The following is a 23,887-nucleotide window of genomic DNA, read 5'->3' as shown; positions in this document are numbered from 1 at the left end:
AAAAGTCTCATGTGTTTAACACCAAAGAGTACATTTCAGGTTCTTAACAGTTACACCGAAACCCTTGAAAGTGCAACTTGCATACATTTGAAGAGCTCCAGAAAACATAATAAAAGCCAGATGAGCCGAAAGTCTTTCAAAGTACTTTAAAAAATCTCATGTTATTAGGCAAAGTTAATATCTCTGATTTGTTTTGAGCTGACTCAATAATTTTAAATGGTTGTCTTTGAGAATTGTAAGACCAGTTGTTTTTTTTTTTGTAGGTTTATTCCATAGCAATGCTTAAAAAGCAATAAAGCCAATCTCAATAGCTTTGCTTAAATCCATGACTATATCAGTTCTGTGTTATGGGTACACAGGGAGAAACTAACTGAGTAGGAATTTGTAAGGGATTCCTATAACAATAGTTACATTGTTTGCACACATACACACCATAATAATAACAAGAGAAAAGCAATAGCAACCTTGCAGTTACAAAAATACCAAGTGCCCTTTAAAAATGTACGTGTATATTCTGTGTTTACCCAAGATGAACAGTGTTGCTAGGGGCTGATACTTTCTGTATGCTGTATCTTCTGTCTGATTTATTCAAGTTTTTTTTCTGGGCTTCTTTTCTTCAAAACTGTGCTTGCTTGTGCCTTATGTTCACCAAGAGGAACCTAAGTTCCATGAGTAAACACCTGGAAGCTGAGAACAGGAGTGTGTAAGAAACCTGGATTAATTTAACGACAGTGCCTTATAATGGAAAATATAAATTTTCCTGCTGCAATTGGTATATACATTCAACAGTTTTATTGTATGTCAGTGCACATTATTCGGCACAGCTGCCAGAGAGGCATTGCTGAACTGGTGTTTCTCTTCCATGACAAACACCTATTAAGCAGTCAGCATAAACTCTTCTTGTTACAGCCTCTGACATCACCCTCAGGGCAAGCGGACACAGAACAGCGATTGCTGAATCGCGTATGAAAATTATAGTTTTATTGTCTACACAAGTGAAGGTTTAACTCAGATTCCTGCTCGAGTCAGCTCTGTTATAAAGGAGTGATTCTTTCAGGGAACAAACAAGCACAGTACACCATTGTAATCAAAGGAACAGACACTATTTATGTATTGGAAAGCCTTGTTCACAATAGTGCTAACACTCCAATGCCCCAGAAGCCACTATTAGCAGCTGTAGAGAAGATAAAGCATGACTAACAAGATGCCATACAGAGTCAGATAGTTTTTTCAGAGCACAGATGGAATCATCCCATTTAATATAACTCAGTTTACATGCACGACCAATAAGTGGGAATCATGTATTTAATGTTTATATAAGCATTTTCTCCACCGTAGCGTTCAAAGAGTTCCAATGTCTCTTGGATGAGAACTCCAATATTTTCACGCTTCTGCTGGCTGTATTCTATCCCATCACCTAAATTAACTGGTTAATAAAAGAAAAAAAAAAGAAAAATAAAAAGGGAAGAGTTAAATTGAATTTTGTCTTACACTTCAAAATAACGACATAGAAAATTGCAATTGCTGGTCAATTGCAATGAAAATAAATGAAAATGAAAATAATGAAACACATTCTCATATAAGATAAATATAGATTCTCTCTTTCACAGTCCACCTCTAAAACTATTCCTTCTTTATCTTTAACACTGCTTATTTAAGACAAAATTCTACTGCCAGATGCATAAGCACTTTTCTAAAAAAATAATCTAGACTTGTTATGGCTTGAAATCTTAAATAGATATTAGTTTGGGATTGCTCCACACTAGTCATCATATTCACACACTAATGTTGTTCCTGATAGAGGCAACCTGGCTAAAAGAGACTTTCGTGGAGTATAACATGGAGTATTATTGAGCATCATTCAATTTCAGCTCCCTGAAAAAATGTGTAAAATTAAGTCAATGCAAAAGGACAAATTATTGCAGTCCCCAGACACAGTAACATTAACTGCTGCTTTGTCTAACATGGACTAGTAAGGGTGATACACACTCATGCACACAGATCATAATTCTTTAAAAATCAGTATGAGCATCTGTGATAACAAAACAAGAGCAATAAGAAATAACTTCACCTACAAAGTTGCTGAGAGATTTAAAGAAGGAAAATATTTTTCATTTGGTTTTAAAACAATATTCTGAAAAGTATCTGAAAAAACATCTGAATATATATTCCAATACATGTATAAAAATAATTTGGAAGGAGCAAAATAGACTCAGACCAGGTTTGGTGTAGTGGGGGCTGCCACACTGCTGTAGGGTAGTCCACATGCAGCAGCCAGTGGCCTCACTCTGGGCAGTGGTGACAATGTGCCTATGTTAACATCTCAAACAATCAGTGGCACTCTCACTCAGCCAGAGAAAGACCCATTTGTCAAGACAATGCAGCTCCTCCAGCAGAGCTGGCCTTTCACATTTGAAACAGGGCAAACACAAAGGCAAGGGTAGATTTTGCCCTCACTGTTGCTTCTAGATCCCCAGGATGATGCCATGTAGATGTACAACTGCACCAATCCTCACATCCTCTCCTAGATCTAAGCCCAAAGATCTGGATTTAAAACCTGTGGCTTTGTTACCAGCAAAAACTGAAGAACCATGATCATGAAGAAACAGCTGGTGAACCTGAGCAAAAATCCTTTTGATGAATTTTTCTGTAAAATATGTGACTTCTTACACATATTTATGCCACTTCACTTTTTATGAAATGGTTTTACAAATACTGATGTGGCATATGAGGACCGTGATTCTTGAGTGGAAAGGAGGTAATTTATTTTTATGATAATTACTTTAAAGCACACTAATATTTTCCAATACATTAACTGTTAATCTCACTGACATGAAAAGCCAGGGTTGTGACATCTAAGTTTATTACAATGAATTTACTGTTATGTTACAAATAAAAGAAAATGAGAGTGCATAAAGAACACCAAGAACTATTAGAAAAAGGATTGACTTATACAAAAAGAAAAGCACATCAGAATTGGGTGCAATTTAGAATAAACATGGCTTGCTCTTGCAGAAGGCAACTGAGATAACTGTGCCTCACCACCTGTCTTGCATGTGCAGTGCAAGCCCTCCCCAGAACACCTGGAGGTATTTCTGATTTCACCAGTTTGAGCAAAGGAAACCCTGAACCTTGACCTAAGTCTTGGCAAATACGTAAAGGAATTACTGACTTTCCAACCATATGTCTATTATCTGTAATTTTAAGCCTACACACATGCTCTGCTAATGAGCTTACACAGCTTTCATCGTTCTTTCAAAGAAGTAGTAAAAAAAAATCAGCTGTCTCAAAGTAATGGTGATGGTGATACATTTCTAAGGAAGTCTGGGGGAGGCCAATGAGAGGCTGTGATAATGCTGGTAGCAGAGGTATTTTCCAGAATTGCATATTATAATCTTTATTATAGAACATAGTCTGTACAAAAAGTTATGTCTTAGATGCTTGTTTAAAAGGTACCTAAGAGTGTGAGGCAATGATAAAGGAAATCGTCTGCAAAGGAAGACTGAATGTGTGATGTGCAGACCACCATTACAATTTTTTTTTCCTGCAGACCATCTGTGTTTTATGAAGGTTTGTATCCTCAAGACATTCATAATTCACACCAGTGTCATGACACAAGCTACAACCAACAATACTGGAAAGGTTATGTCAGCATTGATGTTACCTGGTAAGTACTGAAATGGCTATCCTATGTAGTTATAGGAATTAGCAAAGCTTTCATGCAAATATTAAATGCATTAGCCCAAGAGGACAACATCCATTAAATGCATGAGTCAGAATGATCTGCCCAATGAACCTAATGGTAAATATCTGCTTGTAATAATAATGATTAGTTGGAAAAAAATAGCCATTGAAGTATAAGGGTCTCAGCAAGCCCTTCTCTGGTTTGACTTTATTTCCAAGTTAGTTTGTCTGAGAAGCCAGCTTTGTCAGCCACAAAAATGTTGCATATGTAAAGTGTGAACATGGATCTGGTTCAAACTCTTCATGAAGTTGTCCTTTGTGAGGAAGAATAAATCAACATGAAAATGCTAGGAAGCACATTTGTCATATCTTTGACTCAAAGTGAAATGTCTGGCAAATTCAGTATGCACCAAGAACTCATTTCAGAACAAATGTTATTTCTATGTTTAGAAGAAATGCATTGAAGGACTACTGACAGATCTAGAGGATTACAATCAAGATCCTTATCCCAGCTCCCAGCCCTTTCTGGATCAAAAAGTTAGTTCCCAATCTCCCAAATCATGCACCAAAGGTTTTATGGTGCTTAAAGTGAAGTGAAAGTCTCTGCACCTGTCGAGACCCGTGTTAGCTGATGCAATCAGCTGGCACACCAAGGCCAGGAGCGGCACTCCCTGCCCTGCCAATGCCAGCTGCTGTAGCCAAGGAAACCCTGCTCAGGCCCTCAGGGACTGAACTCAGCCTTTGGCAGGGAACAGAGGAGAATTTGAATTTTGCTATAAAAGGTGGTTTGTATTTGAGTCTAGACATGCTTCTATTCATGATTTGGGATAATTCTGGTGTTATTTGTATTTCATGTCATTTCATTTTAAAATTTCACTAGAGTAATGCCACAAATATAAAATATTACTGCTTTAAACAAGGATGAGCAAGTTTCTCTCTATGCACTATAAGCCTGATACAGCAGTTTTGACATCCTGGAGTGGACAAGAAAGGTAACCTAACCCTTAGAGCTCACTCAGATCTATTCTTAACTCTAGACATTTGTTAGCACCTGAAAGTGCCCAAGACATTCCTTTAGCTTATTAGATTTCACTTCAAGGCAAACCAAATCTCAAAAAGAGGAGTTTTTAATCTCCTAAATATGTTGCTTGTAAGTATTTCACAGGTACAAGATCTTGCTCCTGGTGATGATTGTTCCAAAGGTTCTGCTTTACACAAATTAAGGGCAGGGTTTTCATACACCTGTTATTGCAGGGATGTCATAGATCTTGTGATATTAGATTTTCCACAAATGTTAAATATCTGAGGAATGCTTAGTATTGGAACAACATTTAAAAGAAATTTCCGAAGTGACTGTGTAGACAGCCCCATGTTCCCTGTTTAGAGGACATTTTTAATCAAATTGTAAGTCAAATATAATTCCTTTGTGCTTTACAGAAGAAAGTGTTTCTTTACTGATTTTAAGTGTATATAGTCACACTTGTGTATTTCAGCTTGTCTTGGAACAAATGATTCTTAGCAGAAGTTTTTGAAGTGCTACTAGTTAAAAAGGGCTCTGGTATAACAGTTTGGAGTGGGCTTTTTTTTTTTTTTTTTTTTTTTTTTTTTTTGGTACACAGAACAATAAAACTCCTTGGAAAGACAGGCATCATTCCTCCCTTTTGAGTCTTGAAAAACAAAGATACTGAAAGGTAAGTAAAGTGACTTCCAAGGAAGGTATGAGTCACAAACCATGATCCTCAACCTTTATTGTTGACAATGAAAGTACTATTTATGGTAAAATATAACTATGGTAAAAATCCATTTTAAGTGGCTCACCCTAGTCAAACCAACACATATTTTTAGCAATTAGAATGAGTACAGGAATGCAACATGCTGACCTGAATGTTACTTCAAAACAAAAAATCCCAGCTGCAATGTGATTGAGTCTGTCACATAACAAAATGCAATTAAGCAGTACAGACTACCATTAAAAATTTTTGAGGAAAATTTCCAGGCTTTCTTTCCTTCTAGGAGTCATCACCAATACCAAGAAATAAATGGAAGCTGATTTCAGCTACAGACTGACATGCATCCATGTCAGGGTTCACATCATGTAAGTTCACTACTCAGGCACAGTTCAGAGTTTAATTAGGCTTCCAAAGTCTTCTTGTTAGGATAAATTTAATTGTCATAGAATGTGTTGGCTTCCTGACTGGAGTGGGAAATGAAAGCCCTGATGAGTCAGTGTGGGGAGAGAGGAAGGCTCCTTTGCACCACTCCTATCACTGTGACTCAGAACTCTGCTTTGAAATTGTCAGCTCCAGGAAGGATGAGGTAGTTCAGTCTCCCTGTTCATTTAATTGAAAGTCTGTGAAAAGTCACAGGGTAAGAGTCTAAACCCCTCCTGTCTGCTAAGAAACAGTGGGACATTTCCAGTTCATTTCACTCAGGGCAAGGAAGAGACACCAGGAGGTTATGACTTGTGGTTGCTACTAACCCAGACAGAGAACCCCATGTTCCCTTTGTGAAGGCTCAGCGCAATGTGAACATCAGTTTTAAATGTTCTTTAGGATAAGTCAGGATTATGTACACACAAAGTGCAAACTGGCCTCAAGTAGGCTGGTCCCAAAGCTAGAGTTCTGGAAAGAAGAGTTCATAGAGTACTTTGTGTTGGAAGGAACCTCTGGAGTCATCTGGTCCAAATGCTCTGCTCTAAATCAGCCTCATTTCCAAAGTTAGACCAGGTTGCTCAGGGTGGAACACCTCCAGTTGCTCAGCACAGAGTGATCCCAGAATGGGAAAGGGTGCAGAAATCCCCTTGGGCTGGTAGAGATTTTCACCAGCCATTTCAAATGTGATGGAGGAGAATGCTACTCCTTAAATATGAATATGTGTTTCATGAAGGAGTACTTGCTGGAGTTACAAATGTCATAGAGAGAATTATTATCTGTTTTGATACAAAAAAACCCTAAACTTTTGGTGTAGTAACAGATTACCACACATATAACACTGCCTTTGGAAGCCTTATCTTATTCCAGGGAAAGAAGCACAAATTTTGCTGAAAAAGTAATAAAATTTCATTAACAGTCTGATTTGAAATCATGAAACATAATTTTAAAAACTGAAATTAACACATATATTTCAAAGCACTTTAAAACATTAAGGCTGAATGTATTAATATAACCTGAGAAGGCCAAATCTTTGAATAAGCACAGACATATTTTTTGACACTATCAACACTTGAGTTCCTTGTCTCTTGCTTTCCTTGGCTCTTCCTTCTATTTTTCATCACTAGTGCTGAGTGTTTATCACTTTACAATGCTACAGTACTGCAGAGATTGCAGAAGAATATTTCAATCCAAGAAGGCATGTATGCTTGGAATTTAAAAAGAATACCAATATAGAGACATTTCAGCTCATCATGTCCTAGAAAAGATTTTCTTAATTCTCATTGAAGGCATTTTGCTTTAGCATAAAATATAGATTCTTCCTATAGTTATCTTCCATATGCAGCCAGCTTTTAGTTATTTCACAAATAAGCATTTACAGTGAAATGAAAGCGCTGTTACTATAAATGCTATTCAGAAAGTCAACAAGTCAGCAAGTAGAGGAAGTGTTCTGATTGGACAGGAAACATGGAAATTATATTTTACTAATGATGTAAGCTTACTAGAGATAGCTGCAACTACTTGCAAATTGATGGAATACAAAAAAAAAAGAACCAAAAACCCAACAAAAACCTAAACCAAAGAAACAAAAAAAAAAAAACCAGCTGAAAATGAGCCAACACAGCAGCTGTTATCGCAGTTTTTCCATTTCCAGGAAATGTTATCAATATCACATGTAATCCTTTCTCAGCCCAGGTTTTGGGATTTTTTATTTTGCTCTTTGTTTTTTTTTACTAGAAGTAAAAGAATGAAAAAGAAGTCACAGGTTTTGTAACAAAATTTATTAGCAAACATATCAATGCAGTAAAAAACAAGTGAATATTTTTTCCTTTATAGGTACTTAAACTTGTCCTATTAATTGAGACTTTGAAGTTTGCCTATGTTAGTGCTACAGATCAAACAAAGCAGAGTTAAATAATCTTAGATAAATAGTAAGCTCAACAGGAGAATGGAATTTGGAGGCTGACATCTCATTGGCCTTGGGACAACGTTTTACTATTGCAAAATAATATTTTAGTCACAAATCACGCTTAACATGCAATGAGAGTTGCACCAGTTATGTGAATCTGATGTTCTGCCTGTTGTTTTAGAGGTATATAAGCTAGTAAAAAGTAAATAATATTTTTTTAGTTGGAAGTCATATTTATGTGTGCAAAATTTGCATAGCTTTGCTGGACTGATGTGAAATATGTTTGTTCATCCCATTAATTTCTCATCCAAATATAGCATCATTAATGCAAAAGGAATTAAAACCATGAAAAAACAAATCTTTGCATGTGTGTGGAATAAGCATAATTTATTTTTTAATGTAATTCAAAGTGACAAACCTGAAAGTCCTCAAGTGTTTCAAAGATCACTGAGTTCAATATGAAACACAATCTTAAATCAGCTAATTTGTGACATTGAGTTACACACATACTTAAACCAAGATACTTAGCAATCCATCCTCTTTCCACTAATTGGAAGTTTTCTATTAATGCAACCAAAATGCCAAATGTTCAAGGGGGAACCCTATGTTTTTATTCACAAGCAAAAAGCTCAATAATCAATTACTTTGTGTTAATAACTGCTGCTATGTTTGTACATCTGTCATGTACTAACGGAACTGGTTGTGTCTAATTTTGCCATTCAAAATCATTACCATTTAAGAAGTCTATTCAGTCTATTTGCCCATCAAAAATTGCACAGAGAACTAAAATGACTTTAACAACTGCTTTTCTAACTTTGTGACAGAAGGGTGAGCCCTTTTTTGTCAGAGGAAGTTTCACCTGAACGTGAGGAAGAACTTCTTTAGGTTGAGGAGAGCGCTGGAACAGGCTGCCAAGGAGGCCATGCAGTCTCCCTGTCTGGAAACATTCCAAACACACCTGGACACATTCCTGGGTCACCTGCTCTGGGTGACCCTGCCTTGGCAGGAGGGGTTGGACTATGTGATCTCCTTTCCTACCTTAACTATTCTGCGATTCTGTGGAATGTGGCCATATAAAAATAGGTCAATGCATTAAAAATTTCTCATCAAAATAATGGGAGCAAGCAGTTGGATATGCCTACAGGTTGCTGAATATGGCTAAAGCTGCCAGTTTTCTAGTTTTACTCTTCCCTAATTAAGGTAAATAAGCAAGAGCCTGAAGTCAACAGAGGGTGTTTTAGCAGTGATTTGAGGAAGGACAAGGAGATGAAAGCTATGAATGACTGTGTGGATTTGCCAAGACTTCTTTCATTGCTGTAGGACAAGGACAGAATTTAAGCAGTTTAAAGGACAACTAGCACTGAAACTGGAATGTGCTATTTTATCCTCAAGCCAGACATAAAGAAACACCCTGCTCCACAGGTATCAGTACTATAAGGATCAGGATATCTCCTTCTGGTGTGTCTTTATATTTATTTATATATATATATATGTAAATGAATTGGGTACTCTGATTACTCTTCCTTTGTTTTTCCAGTTGCATTAATTCATATTATAGATAAAAAAATAGCCTTCCCATGATGTGAATTTGCTTTCTTTTTATGAAGGACATAAAAATAAATACTTATCAAAAGCTAGTTAACAGCTATACATTTTACATTAAGAAAAGCATAAATTTGAATTCATAACAGCTTTTCAAGCAAACAGAAAAAAAGCCAATTTTTATAAAACTAAAATGTATTATAATGTGTAGTCTAACAGAAATGCAAAACAGATAAAAAGAGAAAAGAAATTGTGTCCTCTAGGTGTGTTATTTCTGCAGATTCATGGCTTTTGAATTGGGTAAGTTGAAGCTTTTTGAAAAAAATGTAGAAACCATACATAGACCACATTCGGATTAAATTTTTTTTTTAGCTTTAGGGATCTGAATTAAGTGTGAAAAAAGAAAAGTGAATAAGAACTATTTCATCAGTGACTCTTAACTGGAAAACCCTCAATCTCCTTCTTGTCTAAATTACACCAGTACCAGGTGATAGAGGATATTTACATGTCAGTAACCTGACTTAGACCACTTAATCAGATTTTGTAGACTGACACACTCTTGCAATACACAGCAAAACCTATTGTTTTGCCACTTATATCATGCTTATAAGATTACTTTCTTTACTATCTCATATAAAATCATTATTTACTGTGCCACTAAAGATATCATAGACTCTAGGCTGTGTTTATTAAAATGTACTCCTAATGTTTTCACAAAGGGATCACAGTATTATTAAAACACAAGCATTTTAGTAAGGCATAAATACATCTGTTTGTAACAATGAAGTAATTGCATACAATTAGTGTGTATAAAACCAAGGATGGGAAATGACGAGCAGTTTTTTAAGGTAAAATTAGCATTGTCATATATTAAAATATTTTAAAAGAAAAATATTTTTAATATATCCCATATGTTTATTTTATTACACTTTATTACTTTTCTTCATTGTTTTAAGAAAATCGAGATATTCCAGTAAAAAATATTAACTAAAGTTATTTTTTCCATTCCAGATAGCATTTTTTCGAATAAAAATAAAAAACAAACAAAGGTCCTAGCAATAGGAGTAAGAATAAAGAATATATTTTTCTGATTTCCAGTTCATGACACAATTTTATTGTTGGCATGTATGAATATATAAAAATATATATTTATACATTTAAATATATATATTTATATAATATACATTAATTTATATTTATATTTATTCATATATATATTTGTATATTTTAATATATAGTAAATATATATAGGGAAAAACCACTGCTCCTTCTTGCTAACACTTGAAGAATTGCAATCATCCAGAAGCATATAATGCCTTAAGGTTGTTGAAAAAAAGACCTTTAAACATCTGTTCTGGAACTACACATGGGAGTAAAGGTGGCTTTTCTGTGTGCAAAGAGGATACATGACATGCTGAGCACTGTGAATTGGAACCTGGTTAACACTGATCATACAGGTGTCATAACAGAGACAACCTCCAACTGCTAACAATGCAGCACTTCTGGTGCACTTTGTAATGCTTCTCTTAATATCCTTCCACTTCAAAACAAAAGCAATGAACCTCAACAGTCATGCTTAAAAAAAGAAAATACCTTTGCTTTTCAGGTGAATTTGTAGTTGCTTGTCCAAAACTGCTGCACATATCATGTATCTATAGGCAGTGAAGTAGTTACAGTAATCTCATCTCCTCTGCAGTGGTCATTTGAGCATTTGCTATTCTGATTTGCTTCCATTCCAGCACTTTAAAGCACGAGAGTTTTTTGTCATTTATCATTCTCCAGCCAATCCTGGAAAATATGACCATTTTTGTCCTCTAACATTGCTAAAGCATGCTACATCTTGTAACCACAATCTTAATTCCCTATTCATCGCTCCTTCATCTTACAGTCCTCCCAGCCCCGGTGTCTGACAAGCTTCCAGCTGCTTGCCCTGCAAAGGAAAACAGCTCCCACACACCCACACACATGCATGGCACGTCAGGTCAGCGAGGAAGAGACAAGAGAAGAGGCAACTGATATGGCTGAATGCTCTTGGTCAGCTCAGGCTGGCCTAGAGCTTTCAAACAGCCAAGAAAAGCATTTTACAGCGCAGCAGAGCACAATGTGCTTGACTATTTGAAGTTTGCATTTTCATGTATTATAATGAAGTGCAAAAGTAAAAAGCTGTCAAGAAAATTCTTCCATGGCAACTTAAATATGCTTTCTCACACTTGGGTGATCTGAGAGTACATGCACACATTGTAATCAGCTTTACACTAATAACAATGAAATGTCCATTCCTATGAAGGAAAGTCATGAAGGGGTTTTTAGATAAATTTGGGACACCTTGCAAAGATAACCTGGAAGTCAGCGTGACGAATATCTAAGTGGGAAATATTTCAAGAGTAATAGTCTCTTGAAGTTTTCCCGAAATGCTTATTGCTCAGTGGATAGGGTCAGCCTCCAGAAGAAAGGAAGAAGTAACATCTCACAAAATTCCTTTATCGCTTTTCTCCAGCAGACCACAGATGGCTGTTTCATCTATGTTATTTAATGCTAATGGCTGCAGTGAGTTTACAGGTCTCTGACCCAACTCTGCAGCTGCACTGCTGCTGAATTGATACCCATGGAAGCAGTACCTCAAGATTAAAAGAAAATTCTGCATCAGAAAAATCTCACTGAGCATTTTTGGACAACAGCAGCTAGAGCAGAATGGTGATTTTTGAAGGAAACAATGTTATTTTAAGGGAAAAGAATAACATACATAAGTCTCAATAAAATAATGTGAGGAAAATTCATGAGTCACCAAGAAATGTCATCACTGGATGGTGGTATCTGGAAAGGTCCTCCTGAATTACTTGTCCTAACACAGCCAAAGTTTATTGGGTGCTTGACTGATAAGTAAAATTGACATTTCTTGTCCCAGGGAGAAGAATGTGGGCATGGGAGAAGTATAAGACAAACAAAGGCTGAAAGTGGAGGAAGGGAAGCCAAGGACATTCCTTTGACTAGTTAATTTTCTGAAGTATGCTTCATAAAGGTTCTAACTATAAGAATATATGCATTATGGTTTAGCATAATAATTCCATAGTGTAACTAAAAATATCTCACTGGATGCCAATTGACATGTTATATCTGAGCCTGTTGACTTTCTGCTGTAATTCTGTAGCAAAACATGGTTAAAGGGTAGATAGGCTTATCTGCACATCTGATGCTAGGACCCAATATCTTTGCTTTACAGTTATGAGTAAGAGTCTTACCTACTTACTTACTCCCAAGTCTGCTTTGGAAATTATTAGAATGGAATGTCAACTGCATTAACGCAAGCACAGGGCTCTTACAGGAAGGTGGGTATCAGCTAAAGTATTGACTTCATAAGACAGAGGAGGTGAACTGGACCTGTTACCAGTCTGTGAGAAGAGAGGTACCAACAGCCTCCCAGCGCTTGAGACCTCTTCTTTGCTACTGTATTCTTTTCCTTTAATTGTATAAATTAAACAAACAAACAAAACCCAAAAAAACCCACCAAAAAACAACAACAAAAAAAACCCCACCCCAAAAGTGTAACCCAGAAATCTTTTGCTGTTTTTTTATATCCTCATTTTACAGAAGCATAAGCTTTCCTCTCTACCTAACATCAAAAAATGCAGAAAAGTCAGTAAGTTCAGGCATGCTTGTTATCAGATCTAGTGCCTCAGCCATCTGCCTCAACAGTTCCTGAAACTGCTGATAGTTGTCTGGCAGAGATTATAACCACTGTCACTGAGTCCTGAGAAGACATTGAAGAAGGTAAGCTAATATTAATTTATTTACATATCTTTGCCCTTGTAATCTATCTCTATCTAGCAGTCAGAATGGCTTAAACTGGGGTTATAGTTCTAGTTCTGTAGGGGAAATGGCACGAGAAGATAAGAACATGATTTTATAGGAGAGGAACAATAATAGCACTCACAATTTTCAGCTAACAGACTGACTTAACTTCACACATCCACAGAAGACAACTGTGAAAACAGGCAGAATTAGAGACACAGGGCAGGAGACAACACTGTGGTATAAATCTCTTACAGTCAGAACAGAAATGTAGACCATGTCAGAAATTGCAACACCTAATACCTGTGGGCTCTGCAGGGGACTCAGTAGGGCTGCATTACATTTACCTCTCAGCATATAGTAGGAGTTGGATTCCCAAGAGCAGTGTTCAAGAGAGTGAAGGGCTGATCAGTGAGTCTCACAGAGGCAGCCAGTGGGGAACAGGGAGCAGATGACTTTTTCTCTGAGACTTAAATATTTGCATTCGGCCTGGAGCTACAGCCCAGGAGTTTTCCTGATGGTAGATAGCTATTGCCATTCCTTCTGGGTGAGACTGAATGATTTCTTTAAAAGCAAGTTGTGTCACGAAACTCTAGTGATGCCTGTTTCCCATGCATGTGTGCTGATTTTGCACTACACCTCTTTACAATGACAACTTGTTTCCCACGAGTTCTACCAGCTAATAGAGGGTATGAGCTAAGGCATGTTTTGACACCTTGTATCTCTTGCATACCCTACCCACAGTTCTCTCACTAGGACATGAATTTGGATCCCTCTCTCCTACCCAGACGCTTATTTTTCCAGAAGCTTTGCCCCTTCTTCAGTTTGACTGAATTTGGACAATGAGTTTAAGAGCTATGTGAGTTGAGGGGGCGGCTGGGAAGATTTACAGAAAAGAATAACCTTATGGCCCATTAAGCCTGGTGTTTTTAAGGCAGGCAAAAAAAAAAAAAAAAAAGAGCAAGGGCAGAAATGACTGCCTTAGTTTTTATAGTTTGAAAACTTAGTGATGAAGCACCCTCCCAGGGAGCAGAAACCAGCCCAGCCTATGTGGTTTCAAATCTGCATCTTTCATGATCAGGGAGATTTCACCTAGTTATCAAATTATTTTCTCATGGAGAAAGGCTCTTGTGACCTCTGCCTTATGATTTGGCAAGGAAGCAGCTGTGGAGACAGACCTATTGTTAAACTATGAACTTATGTCAATATTTCAGAAAAACACAAAGTTTAGCAACTGAATCCAATTTTCAGCAGCTACCTGAGTGGGTCGATCCTGAGCCTTTAGCAGTTCCCAAATGAAGGCTGCAGTGAATCAGAACATCTGTACATGAGGCTAGATATTTAAATGTCTAAATACATATTTACATGAATACAGTCTACAGTGCCAATTTTTAAGTGTTTTGACTTGAAGTAACTTCCTAACAGATGGTTATTCTGAATCTATCTTCATTTATTTATGGCTGTTTATGTTTTTACAGATATAATAAATGATCCAAAGCTTATTCCTTGTCTATTTATTTATATTTTAATAACAGTTAAAGATATTGTTGTACTGCACCATTTATAGAAATTATATAAAGATGGTCTTTCTGTGTTGTACTTACATGAGATCCCTCTGAATGTTCAAGGAAAAACTTCTATGACCATAAGACAAAGTGAACAAGCATAAATGAGATGTAAGAATCATCTATATTATTGTAAGTATAAGTGAGATGTTGCCATAAAATAAACATCCCCCAAAATACATGAAATAAAAAAAAGAGGAGAAAATACAGGAATATAGATAAAATACTTAAATATGTATATGAGAAGCTTTGGAAAGTGGAATTCAACAAAATTCATGCAAATTTTCCCAATAAGATAAAGCTCATGGTATATATAATGCTGGGTTTGGTATCATAAGCAGATATAGGCCTGACTCAGGAAACTATCATGAAAATGTGTAAGTGATTGCAAAATCAGGACTAAAGAGTGTTTATTTATATCAAAGCATTTCCTAACTAAAGCAACAAGCATATACAAAGTATAAGGAAATGAAGGGTATAATACCGCTGCCAGCGATTGTCATGTCTCACCATGTAAATCAATGAGTTTCAGAAAAGTAAATGAGACAGGGAGTTAGCTTTTCTCTGCCCACTACAGTGATTAATTAGTTTATTTCCAGTTAAAAAAGTACTAGCTATGTTGTTATCTCGTAGCTTTTTTCACATTATCAATAGCACCAGAAAACAACAGCTATCCCTTACACCTCTAAAAGCAAAAGGCACATGTGACCATGAAACACTCTGAGACTTCAGTAAAAAATGTCATGAGAAAGAAAATTACTCCACTTTGAAGTTGTATTTGTTTATATGTAAGTTTTAATATTCAGGGAAAGCAAAGCCTCCTGTAATTATTTTCTTACATTACTATGACATGCATTTTTAATCCATGGTTTTAGCTACAATTGTCTAAAGGTTCAGAAGATATTAAGAGTTGCCAACTTTTATTATACAACTTTACATGCACTGTAACACCTCTGCATTTGTATCAAGAAATCAAGTCTGAAAGGAAAGACAAGGAAATTTTCCCACTGAATGATAAAGTTCGTTTATTTCCATAAACCAAATAAATTTTTCAGGAAACATAAACTCAAAAAATTATTGATGTAGAACGGTTTTTATCACATCAGCTGCAGAACTCCGCTGGGGAAAACAGAAAGGAGAAGCCCTTAGGCCACATTTTGTGTGACCTAATTCTTTCAAGGGTATGTTTCTGCAAATTTTTAGGAAGTGACAATGCAAATGAACAACAGTTCCCACTGTGATGTTTTCATGGAATTTCTGCATAACCTCCAAACAGCAGACTTTGCACCAATACTACAGTACACAGTTTTGTTGTAGTGCTTAATTACGTTTGGATGTAAATGAGCAGAAAAACAATTATCACACACCCAGCAGAAGAAATGGTTATGCTTCTATAAATTTCTGGTATTCTACTGCTGTGATTGTCAATTTAAAGTTTCAGTCTCTGTGCTGCTGCCTGTTAATGATTAGTCTACTACATTTTGGTGAAATTGCACTCCAGTGAAGGGAAATGAAGTAAAAAGATGAGGGAAAAAAGAAACTAATATTTTGGAAGTCTAATTAGAGTAGCAGGGCCAGTGCTGGACTTAGCTGTGATGAGGTTGACTTTCTATTAAACTCAATATGCTGAATTCACTGAGAGGAAGATCAAATGCCATGATTTCATTTTCATGGGTGATGTGTTAATAGGAGTGGGATTAACTTCTTCCTCCTGTCGTGATTTTTTTTACATTAATGCAAATCAGAATGCAATCATTCTTCCCTTTGCCAGTATAGTTCTAAAATCTGCCACTTTACTTTCAGAAGGTGCCGTGCAGCTTATTTTGAAGGAAATCACATTGCTTTAACAGAGGAAGAAAAAAAATCATTCTACTGACTTCAGCATCATCAGCAATGTCTTCCAGAAATACATTTTAAGAACTTCCTATGTCAGACAACCATTTCTTACTTCTATGATTTTAACTCATGCTGCTTTGTTTCTAAATGAGTACTTGCAGCAAGTGAATGTGCTTTCATTTAGCAACTTAAGTTTTCCATTTAAACAACTAAAGATTGCATTTGAGCCATAGTTGATTAAAGCATGTTAATAAAATTCTTTTAAAATTAATATAATTGGATTTTATCTCAAAATAGTAATACCTCTGCAAAATATCCCCCAAACCCCAGAAAACTGCAAGCCAAACCCTCTCCTCCAACCAATACCCTCTGATACTGAACTCTGTATTTCTTCCCTAGAACATGGATGATATTTCACTTTTCCTTTAAAAGTGTTAATGGGCATTAACCACATCTATTACTAGCCATACATGCTGAAATACTTCAGGGTTCCTGACACATGATGTCACACTTGGTACAATAAGTATGGATAATAAAACCTGCTTGAATGCCAATAAATATATATTGTGGAGAAATATTACACATGAAGCTTCATCCTTCCACCTACAATTACTTAATACAGAAAGATCCAAACCATATATAATTTAGATGAGGCAGAATAGCATTTTAAATGAAAAAGGTCAGATGCATGTACTACACATTTTTAATTTTAAATTGTGCACAAAGTCTACTTGTAGACCTTTGAAATTGATGGCAAATGTGAGTGTTTATTCAGCTGGAACTTTAAGCATTTCATATATAATGCATATGTTCCCTGAATTAGTTTAAATTTGCTACTACAAATACTCGGATGTTGGGCACACATCTCAAGTATTGCATACAGCAGATTAAAAATGTGATATGGACATCAATTCCCTAATCTTCATAATGTCTATTCAATAGTAAAAGAAATCAATAGAATTTTGTATTTGATTTTCTAAGAGAACCACAACACCCCACTTCTTACACAAATACAAAGAAAATCTAAGGAATGCATTATATTTATTCTTTTTTTCTTTCTTTTTAAATGTTTTGTTCTGAGGATTTTTCTCAAAAATTATTTTGAGAAACATCTTTAACAAAAATACTTCTATTGGCAGGGTTATTTTCTTTGGGGAATAACTTTGATAGTCCAAAATCTTTGATGTGTCAATAATTCCACCATATTGTTTATTTATCTCAAAAATGTTCTCAGCTTTCACTTATCCCAGTGTCTCACATGAATCAGCTCTTAAAATACAGAAGTTGTACAAATTCACATTCTATCAAGATACAAAATATCAAGAAGAGACTATTGAGTTAAATTTTGCTAAAGCTATCATCTTCCAACCTATCACCTTATACTGATGGATTCTCATGTTAGCTAGAGCACCAAAGCAGTTCACTTGGATAGCTTGGCATTCAATCATAGAATGACTGAACAGTTAAAAATTTTGAAAAATGCCTTTTCCCACCTAAGGTTGACTACAAAGCTGTATCTGAGCCTGCTGTTTTATGATTAGGTCCTGGCTTTTTCATTGAAAACTGCCTGAATGAAGTACTGAAATTTATATTACTTCAACAGAAGTACCACAAACACAGAGTGTTGTTATCCTTTAAAATGGTCAGGCTGAAGATGTGGTCTCTATCTGTCAAAGTCCTGTAAGAAATGTTTTTCCCCATGTGCTGCAGAATATATTTATACATGAGAAAGCTCATCCTCAGTTGTTCTCTTTTGTATTAATCATGAATCTATCAATCTGAAAAATGAAGCTCATGGGAGCAGAAGATAGGCTAATTCAATAAACAGAACAAAAGATTTCAGATTCCCTGTCAGAGGACATTAGATTGACCACAATTTTCTCAGCTTTCCAAACAAAGCTGAAAACTCACTTCAAATTAGTATCCTCATAGTCACTATAAAAAACAGCTACGAAGAAAAAAGTAGGACATGGATCATGGTGAAAGGAGTGAGGCTAAGAGTAAATGAGATTGCTGAGCTGTTGTGAGTCTAATTAATTTTTGGAAAATACTCAAATGCTATGACAGGTAACATTAAGATAGGGGAGAAATACTTTACCATGGAAAAGTATTTAACGTTGGGAAAATAGAAAATGTTGGTTAAATAGAAAATCAGATAGGAAGGTGATTTTTTTTTTTTAATTAGCAATGAAATAATCACATTAAGTAATAAATAATTTGTGGCTTTTACCATAATCACAATTGATTCCTTAGTTGTAATGGTTTCTAGAAAAGAAAATGGTTTAAGTTAAGAAAATGTGCTATTTAAAATGCATGTGTATGGTACTCTGTAATAAGGTATGGATTATAACTGCGTACTTGACTGACATTCCATTAAAAAGCTTTAAATTGAGTAAAGATGGGTGTGTATTGAACTGTTGCATTTTAGTGCACCTCTGGTGGCAAATCAAGAGATCTCTCTTGAACAGTATCACCGAGGGAGTGGGGCTGTGTGTTGAAGGGCAGTGTCCGTAATCAACAGTCTGTAATCTCTCCCTACCAGGTGTTATCTCAAGACATGCACATGCTGTTTCCATCTTCTGAACCAAACAGAAAACATTAGGACAAAATATTAGATTACTTTTCCATAAAATTTAAATACAACTACCCTTAGATAGTTTTTTTTAGAGTGACAAACACTTATATGAGCTGAAGATCTGGCAAATTCCATTTACTTACTTACAAAAGACAAAGTGCTTCCCCAAAGACAAATGAGTTCAAAAGTTTCTGAAACAGCCACAAAAAATCATCTTACCATCTTAAAAGCACCTAGCAAAACATACTTGGAATGTTTGGAAATATAACATAGACCCTAAAGAATAATTTATAAATCGGCACTAAAGTCCAATATTTACTCCAGGTTTATTGACCCAGCAGGAAATAAGTGTTATTGAAATCTTAAAATTGCTAGTGCACAGAATTGAGTTTGGTTTCAGGAAGAAGAACAGGAGTGAGGGAAAGATGAGTTTTTTGGACCTCTAAGTCATGATGTCAATGAGTAGCATGTGACAGAGCCCACCATTTGATATTATGAGCTTTCAGTGCCAGAGGTTATTCCTTGGAGCTGTTTTATTTACAATATTGCCATTAGACCTAATTCATCGCAGCCCATGTAAACAAGGAAATGGCAAGACCATGGCCTTTAGGGATGTCTATAAATAAGAAAAAAATTAATCCACTTTTGTCCATGGAGGTGAAGTAAATGAATAAGGAAGAGGTATTTCCTACTGCTACTATGTAAGGTGAAAGTCACTTCATGAATATAGATGCTATTTTAATTGAGGTACAAGTAGATCTGCAAACAGAATCTAAGATAAGGCATCTACCATTTTAAGCAGAAATAACAGTAGTATATGTACATAATATTAAATACTTAGCAAATTGACCTTAGTGGAGTTTACAAATTCGGATCTAAATTTAAAATGCAGGTATTTGAATCACCATTTATACTCCAGCTATACATTGTGACTATCCTTTTGCATAATTTTAACACCAATTGTTTGTTACATTTTATTTATTAAAAGAAACAGTCTATGTTTTATTTTTCAGAGAAATATTTTCTTACAAATAACAAACCAGAAAAAAGCTTTTAAAATTATTCTACTACATACAAAATGTTATAAGCTTCAGAGTGTATTTTAAATGCTCCAGAAGAATTGGATATTCGGGGTTTTTGTTAGTTTGGTACCCACCATTGCTTCACATTGAACAATTAAACTGGTCAAATACATGTTTCTCTGGGAATGATGAATGAAAAACATACTGTTCAGCATCTTTGTTAAGTGTCATTGAATTTAGCATGTATGCTAGGAATGAAATCTCATTTCTTCTTCTAAATTTGTAGATCACAGGTTGCATTAAGTGGAGAGTAACTCCCACACAATATTTGGATTTTGTACCATTACATTTCAGTAACTTCTAATTTCATTATTATAGCATGTCCTCTAAGATGTGGAAATTGTTTTGCTTTTTTTTTCTGATTAATGCTTCATTTTTAACATATTATTTCATAATTCCTGTATTTCTGAATCCCATGATTGATTAGAATAGGGATTTAAACAAATAAAATAAGCATACTTTGCTGGCTGAAAACAACTGATCAAATACAAAGAGATGAAAATCAAAACATAAACCCAGGTATGAAAGGCCTCCCTGGGCATCAGTGAACCTTGGCTGCTTACCTGATTTCTGACTTGGGCTCTAATGGGCTTCAGTAGAACCCTGAATGCACTAGGGCCTTTTTCTGATGAATATCCTGACTATCACTGGTAGGCTTCATTTATAAATAAGAGCCCACAATGACCTCTCTTTTCTCCTGTCTTTCAGGTGTGTAGCTGGTGTACTTGGATATTTATGTCAGTCGACATTGACTTTATGGCTTGCTAGCTCTAGTAGTAAGTTCCTATTTATGTCTTAACCAGCATCTACATAAGTTTTTCAGTGAGCCACACTAACACAGAAATATAATTTGAAATTTGCTTTCAAACTACAAACTACTAATTAACATATAAGGTAAGTGGGCATGGCTACAGTACATGGTGTCAGTCATTGATAATTTTTGGCTTTGCTATTTAGAAACTGGTGTGTTGAGCTATAGGTCTTGATATACATATTAACTTTTACAGTTCTTGGTGATATGAATACCAGAATTTTACATATACAGAAAGCCTCTAGGATTATTTGCATTAGCATAAAAATAAATAAGATGTAGAAAAAACCTTTCAAACAAGAAGCCTAATAAAGCACAGGATCTTCTCTAAACTCAGCCAGAGAAAAAATAATCTTTAAGTATTTTTCTCTTTCCACATAAGCTCTGGAGGTTAATAAAACACATAAAATAGAGTCAGTAGTATGACTGCTCAACTAACCCTGAAGTTTTCCAAAAGATATAAGACAAAGATCATCTAAGCTTATTTCACAACTACAGTCACCCACATGATGAAATCATTGGCCTGTACTAAAAGCTAAATCAGCTTCTGGATGAAGAAAGAGTATATTTCAACAATATTACCAGGTAACTTTCAGACTTAAATTGGTATGAAGATAAAGATAAGAGGAGTGTGAAATGTAGATAGCATGCTGAGTTGACACACATTAACTGGATATTCACCACAACACATGAGAGTTGGAAGTCTAAGTGTGTAATTGTTTTCTGGTGTCTTGTCCATTTGTCCACAATACAACAACACCATGAAATTTTCTCCAATTGTGATTTACTCAAATGTCTGGAACTGTACTGAAAGCTGTAAAATGAGAAAGCTCCAACAGCCATGTAGAAAGGTAAAGGTGCATGATACTTCTACATTTATCTCCTTTCCATGGTAAACAGCATTTAACCTTTCCAAAAACTGAAATCACACATGAAACAAGAAATGCAAGTAACAAGGACAAATAGTCTTTCATTCCCCACAAATAACAGCAAAATGAAAGAGTAGAAAGAGAATTAGAAGGAAATGCTATGTGACCAATCTTCTGGAAGTTTTCAGGAAGCATGAAGATTATGTACATTTAAGAGGATAAAAAATCAGATTTCAGTTAAACACAACTGATATACATTTCAGTAATTAAGATTGATTATTACGATGTCAGTAGATAAATCTCTTTTGTTTCTTGCAGTGGCCTTCTGCCACTACTAACTTCACTCTCAGTTTATTTGTTTCAGGAAACAAAGGGGCTCATTTATGCAAATAAACTTGATATGGGCAGATACGAACAATCTTTCTGATGGCTGATGTTGCAGATTTCTAATGCATTAGTTTCTGACAATACTGACTCAGTTTCCAGAATGAATCCTGTTCACTGGAAGAATTGTACAAAGTACATATACAGTTATAAAAAATACTGTCTGAACCTTCCCACATAAAGGCTGAAGAAATGTAGAAGCAGGTAAGTAAGGTAAGCCAATAATTACCAGGGACAATAAAAATTGCAGATCTTCTTGCTAGAACAGACTTGCAAGTAGTTTATCTTTTCATTTTTCATGTCTTCATCTCTGCCACTTCATTCAGAAGAAAAGATAGGAATTGATAGGCTTAAGTCATTGCAGAACAATCAGCCAGGCATCAGGAAGGTTCCTCTCTGCAGGAAACAGGCATCAGGAAGGTTCCTCTCTGGACTTTCCCATCCATTCCCAAGCTGCTAATCTATCTGAAGGTTAATTAGAGCATTTTTCTACTTTGCAAAATTACAGTTCCATTTCTCATTCTAAAATGACTCACTAACTCTCAGTACTGGGTAAATATCCAAAGTCACACAAAACTCTGAACTTCTGAATGTTCACAGACCACCTGGGCAAGTGCTGGCCATTCCTGTTTACAAAATTTCACGGTCTACGAAATGCAGCTAAGCACTAAGTTTGATAACAAACTTTTCATCAAACAACAGTTAAATCAAGTAAATCTGAAACAACGTGTCACTAAGATGCGTCATTGTAATTTTCCAGTGCGAAGTCAATTGGAATTATAAGAAGTGATTTTGTGCTAAATAAGAGATAACATAATCATTCTCACTTTAGTATTTGTATTCAAATTAAGGGCCAGGAGTCAAAACAGAAAGCAAACCTAAGCTTTAGACCTTAGTCTCCAACTTCAGGAAAGCAGTTAATATACTTATATCCATCCTAGCTTAAGAGCTATAATTGATTATGTTCTTAACTATAACCCAATGCTTATGTTCTTTATATGATGTTTGCCTAAATTCATTACCACAAGAAACAGTCTTGAGTCACTGCTGGAAAATTCTCTATCCAAACCTCAGAACTACATTACCAGACAAAAACTAGGTGTACAGGATTTAAATACTCCTTTGCATTCAGGAGCATTTGTTAACTTTTGCACACTTCTTCTATGTTATATACAAATAAATATGTTCATCCTCAGTGGTCTGAAATGGTGAATGATATGAAATGCAGTGAAATGGTGTGAATAATAGCCAAGTAAACAAAGATGCTGCAGCTTATTTAGGTTCATCTTGCAAACAGGCCAGCCACGTGTTCATCAGGCAGGGGCTATGCTGGGCTGGGTTATCACATGTGGATAATGTGCAACATTCTTCTCGTGCCACACTGTCGCATTCCTCGCTGCGCTGGATGGAATCTCACAGGCTCACAGCCTTGACAGAGAGTGCCTCAGCAAAGTTACACCATCCCTCCTATTAAAGCATCCTTTGGGAGATACTGCTAAGGCTAATTCATAAGTCAAGAATTTTTTGGATGAACTATGACCCTGCTAAATATAAAAGGAAGTGCTAAATGCTACACAGCCCATGTTCTTCTCTTTTTCATGGTAATACAAACCTTTTTGTATTACCTAGAAGATCCATATTAACTTGATCAAAACCTTGGAATATACTGTAACTCCAAATTCTGGATTAAT

At 35.7% G+C, this 23,887-nt stretch overlaps 1 protein-coding gene across 2 annotated transcripts in view; it reads right to left on the bottom strand.

Annotated features, from left to right (window-relative positions):
- Positions 1–777: 777 nt before the first annotated feature.
- Positions 778–23,887, bottom strand: part of PACRG (parkin coregulated) — a 212,281-nt gene continuing 189,171 nt past the window's right edge. For both annotated transcript variants that reach the window (XM_054514326.1, XM_036380348.2), the window contains one exon: positions 778–1,426. In XM_054514326.1, the coding sequence (XP_054370301.1) occupies positions 1,272–1,426 (155 nt within the window). In that variant the 3' untranslated portion in view covers positions 778–1,271. The remainder of the gene's footprint in view (positions 1,427–23,887) is intronic.

This window comes from Molothrus ater, chromosome 3, assembly GCF_012460135.2.
Source record: "Molothrus ater isolate BHLD 08-10-18 breed brown headed cowbird chromosome 3, BPBGC_Mater_1.1, whole genome shotgun sequence".
Lineage (NCBI taxonomy): Eukaryota > Metazoa > Chordata > Aves > Passeriformes > Icteridae > Molothrus > Molothrus ater.
The sequence above is the reverse complement of the archived record's forward strand: the minus strand, read 5'-3'. Positions and strand labels throughout refer to the sequence as shown.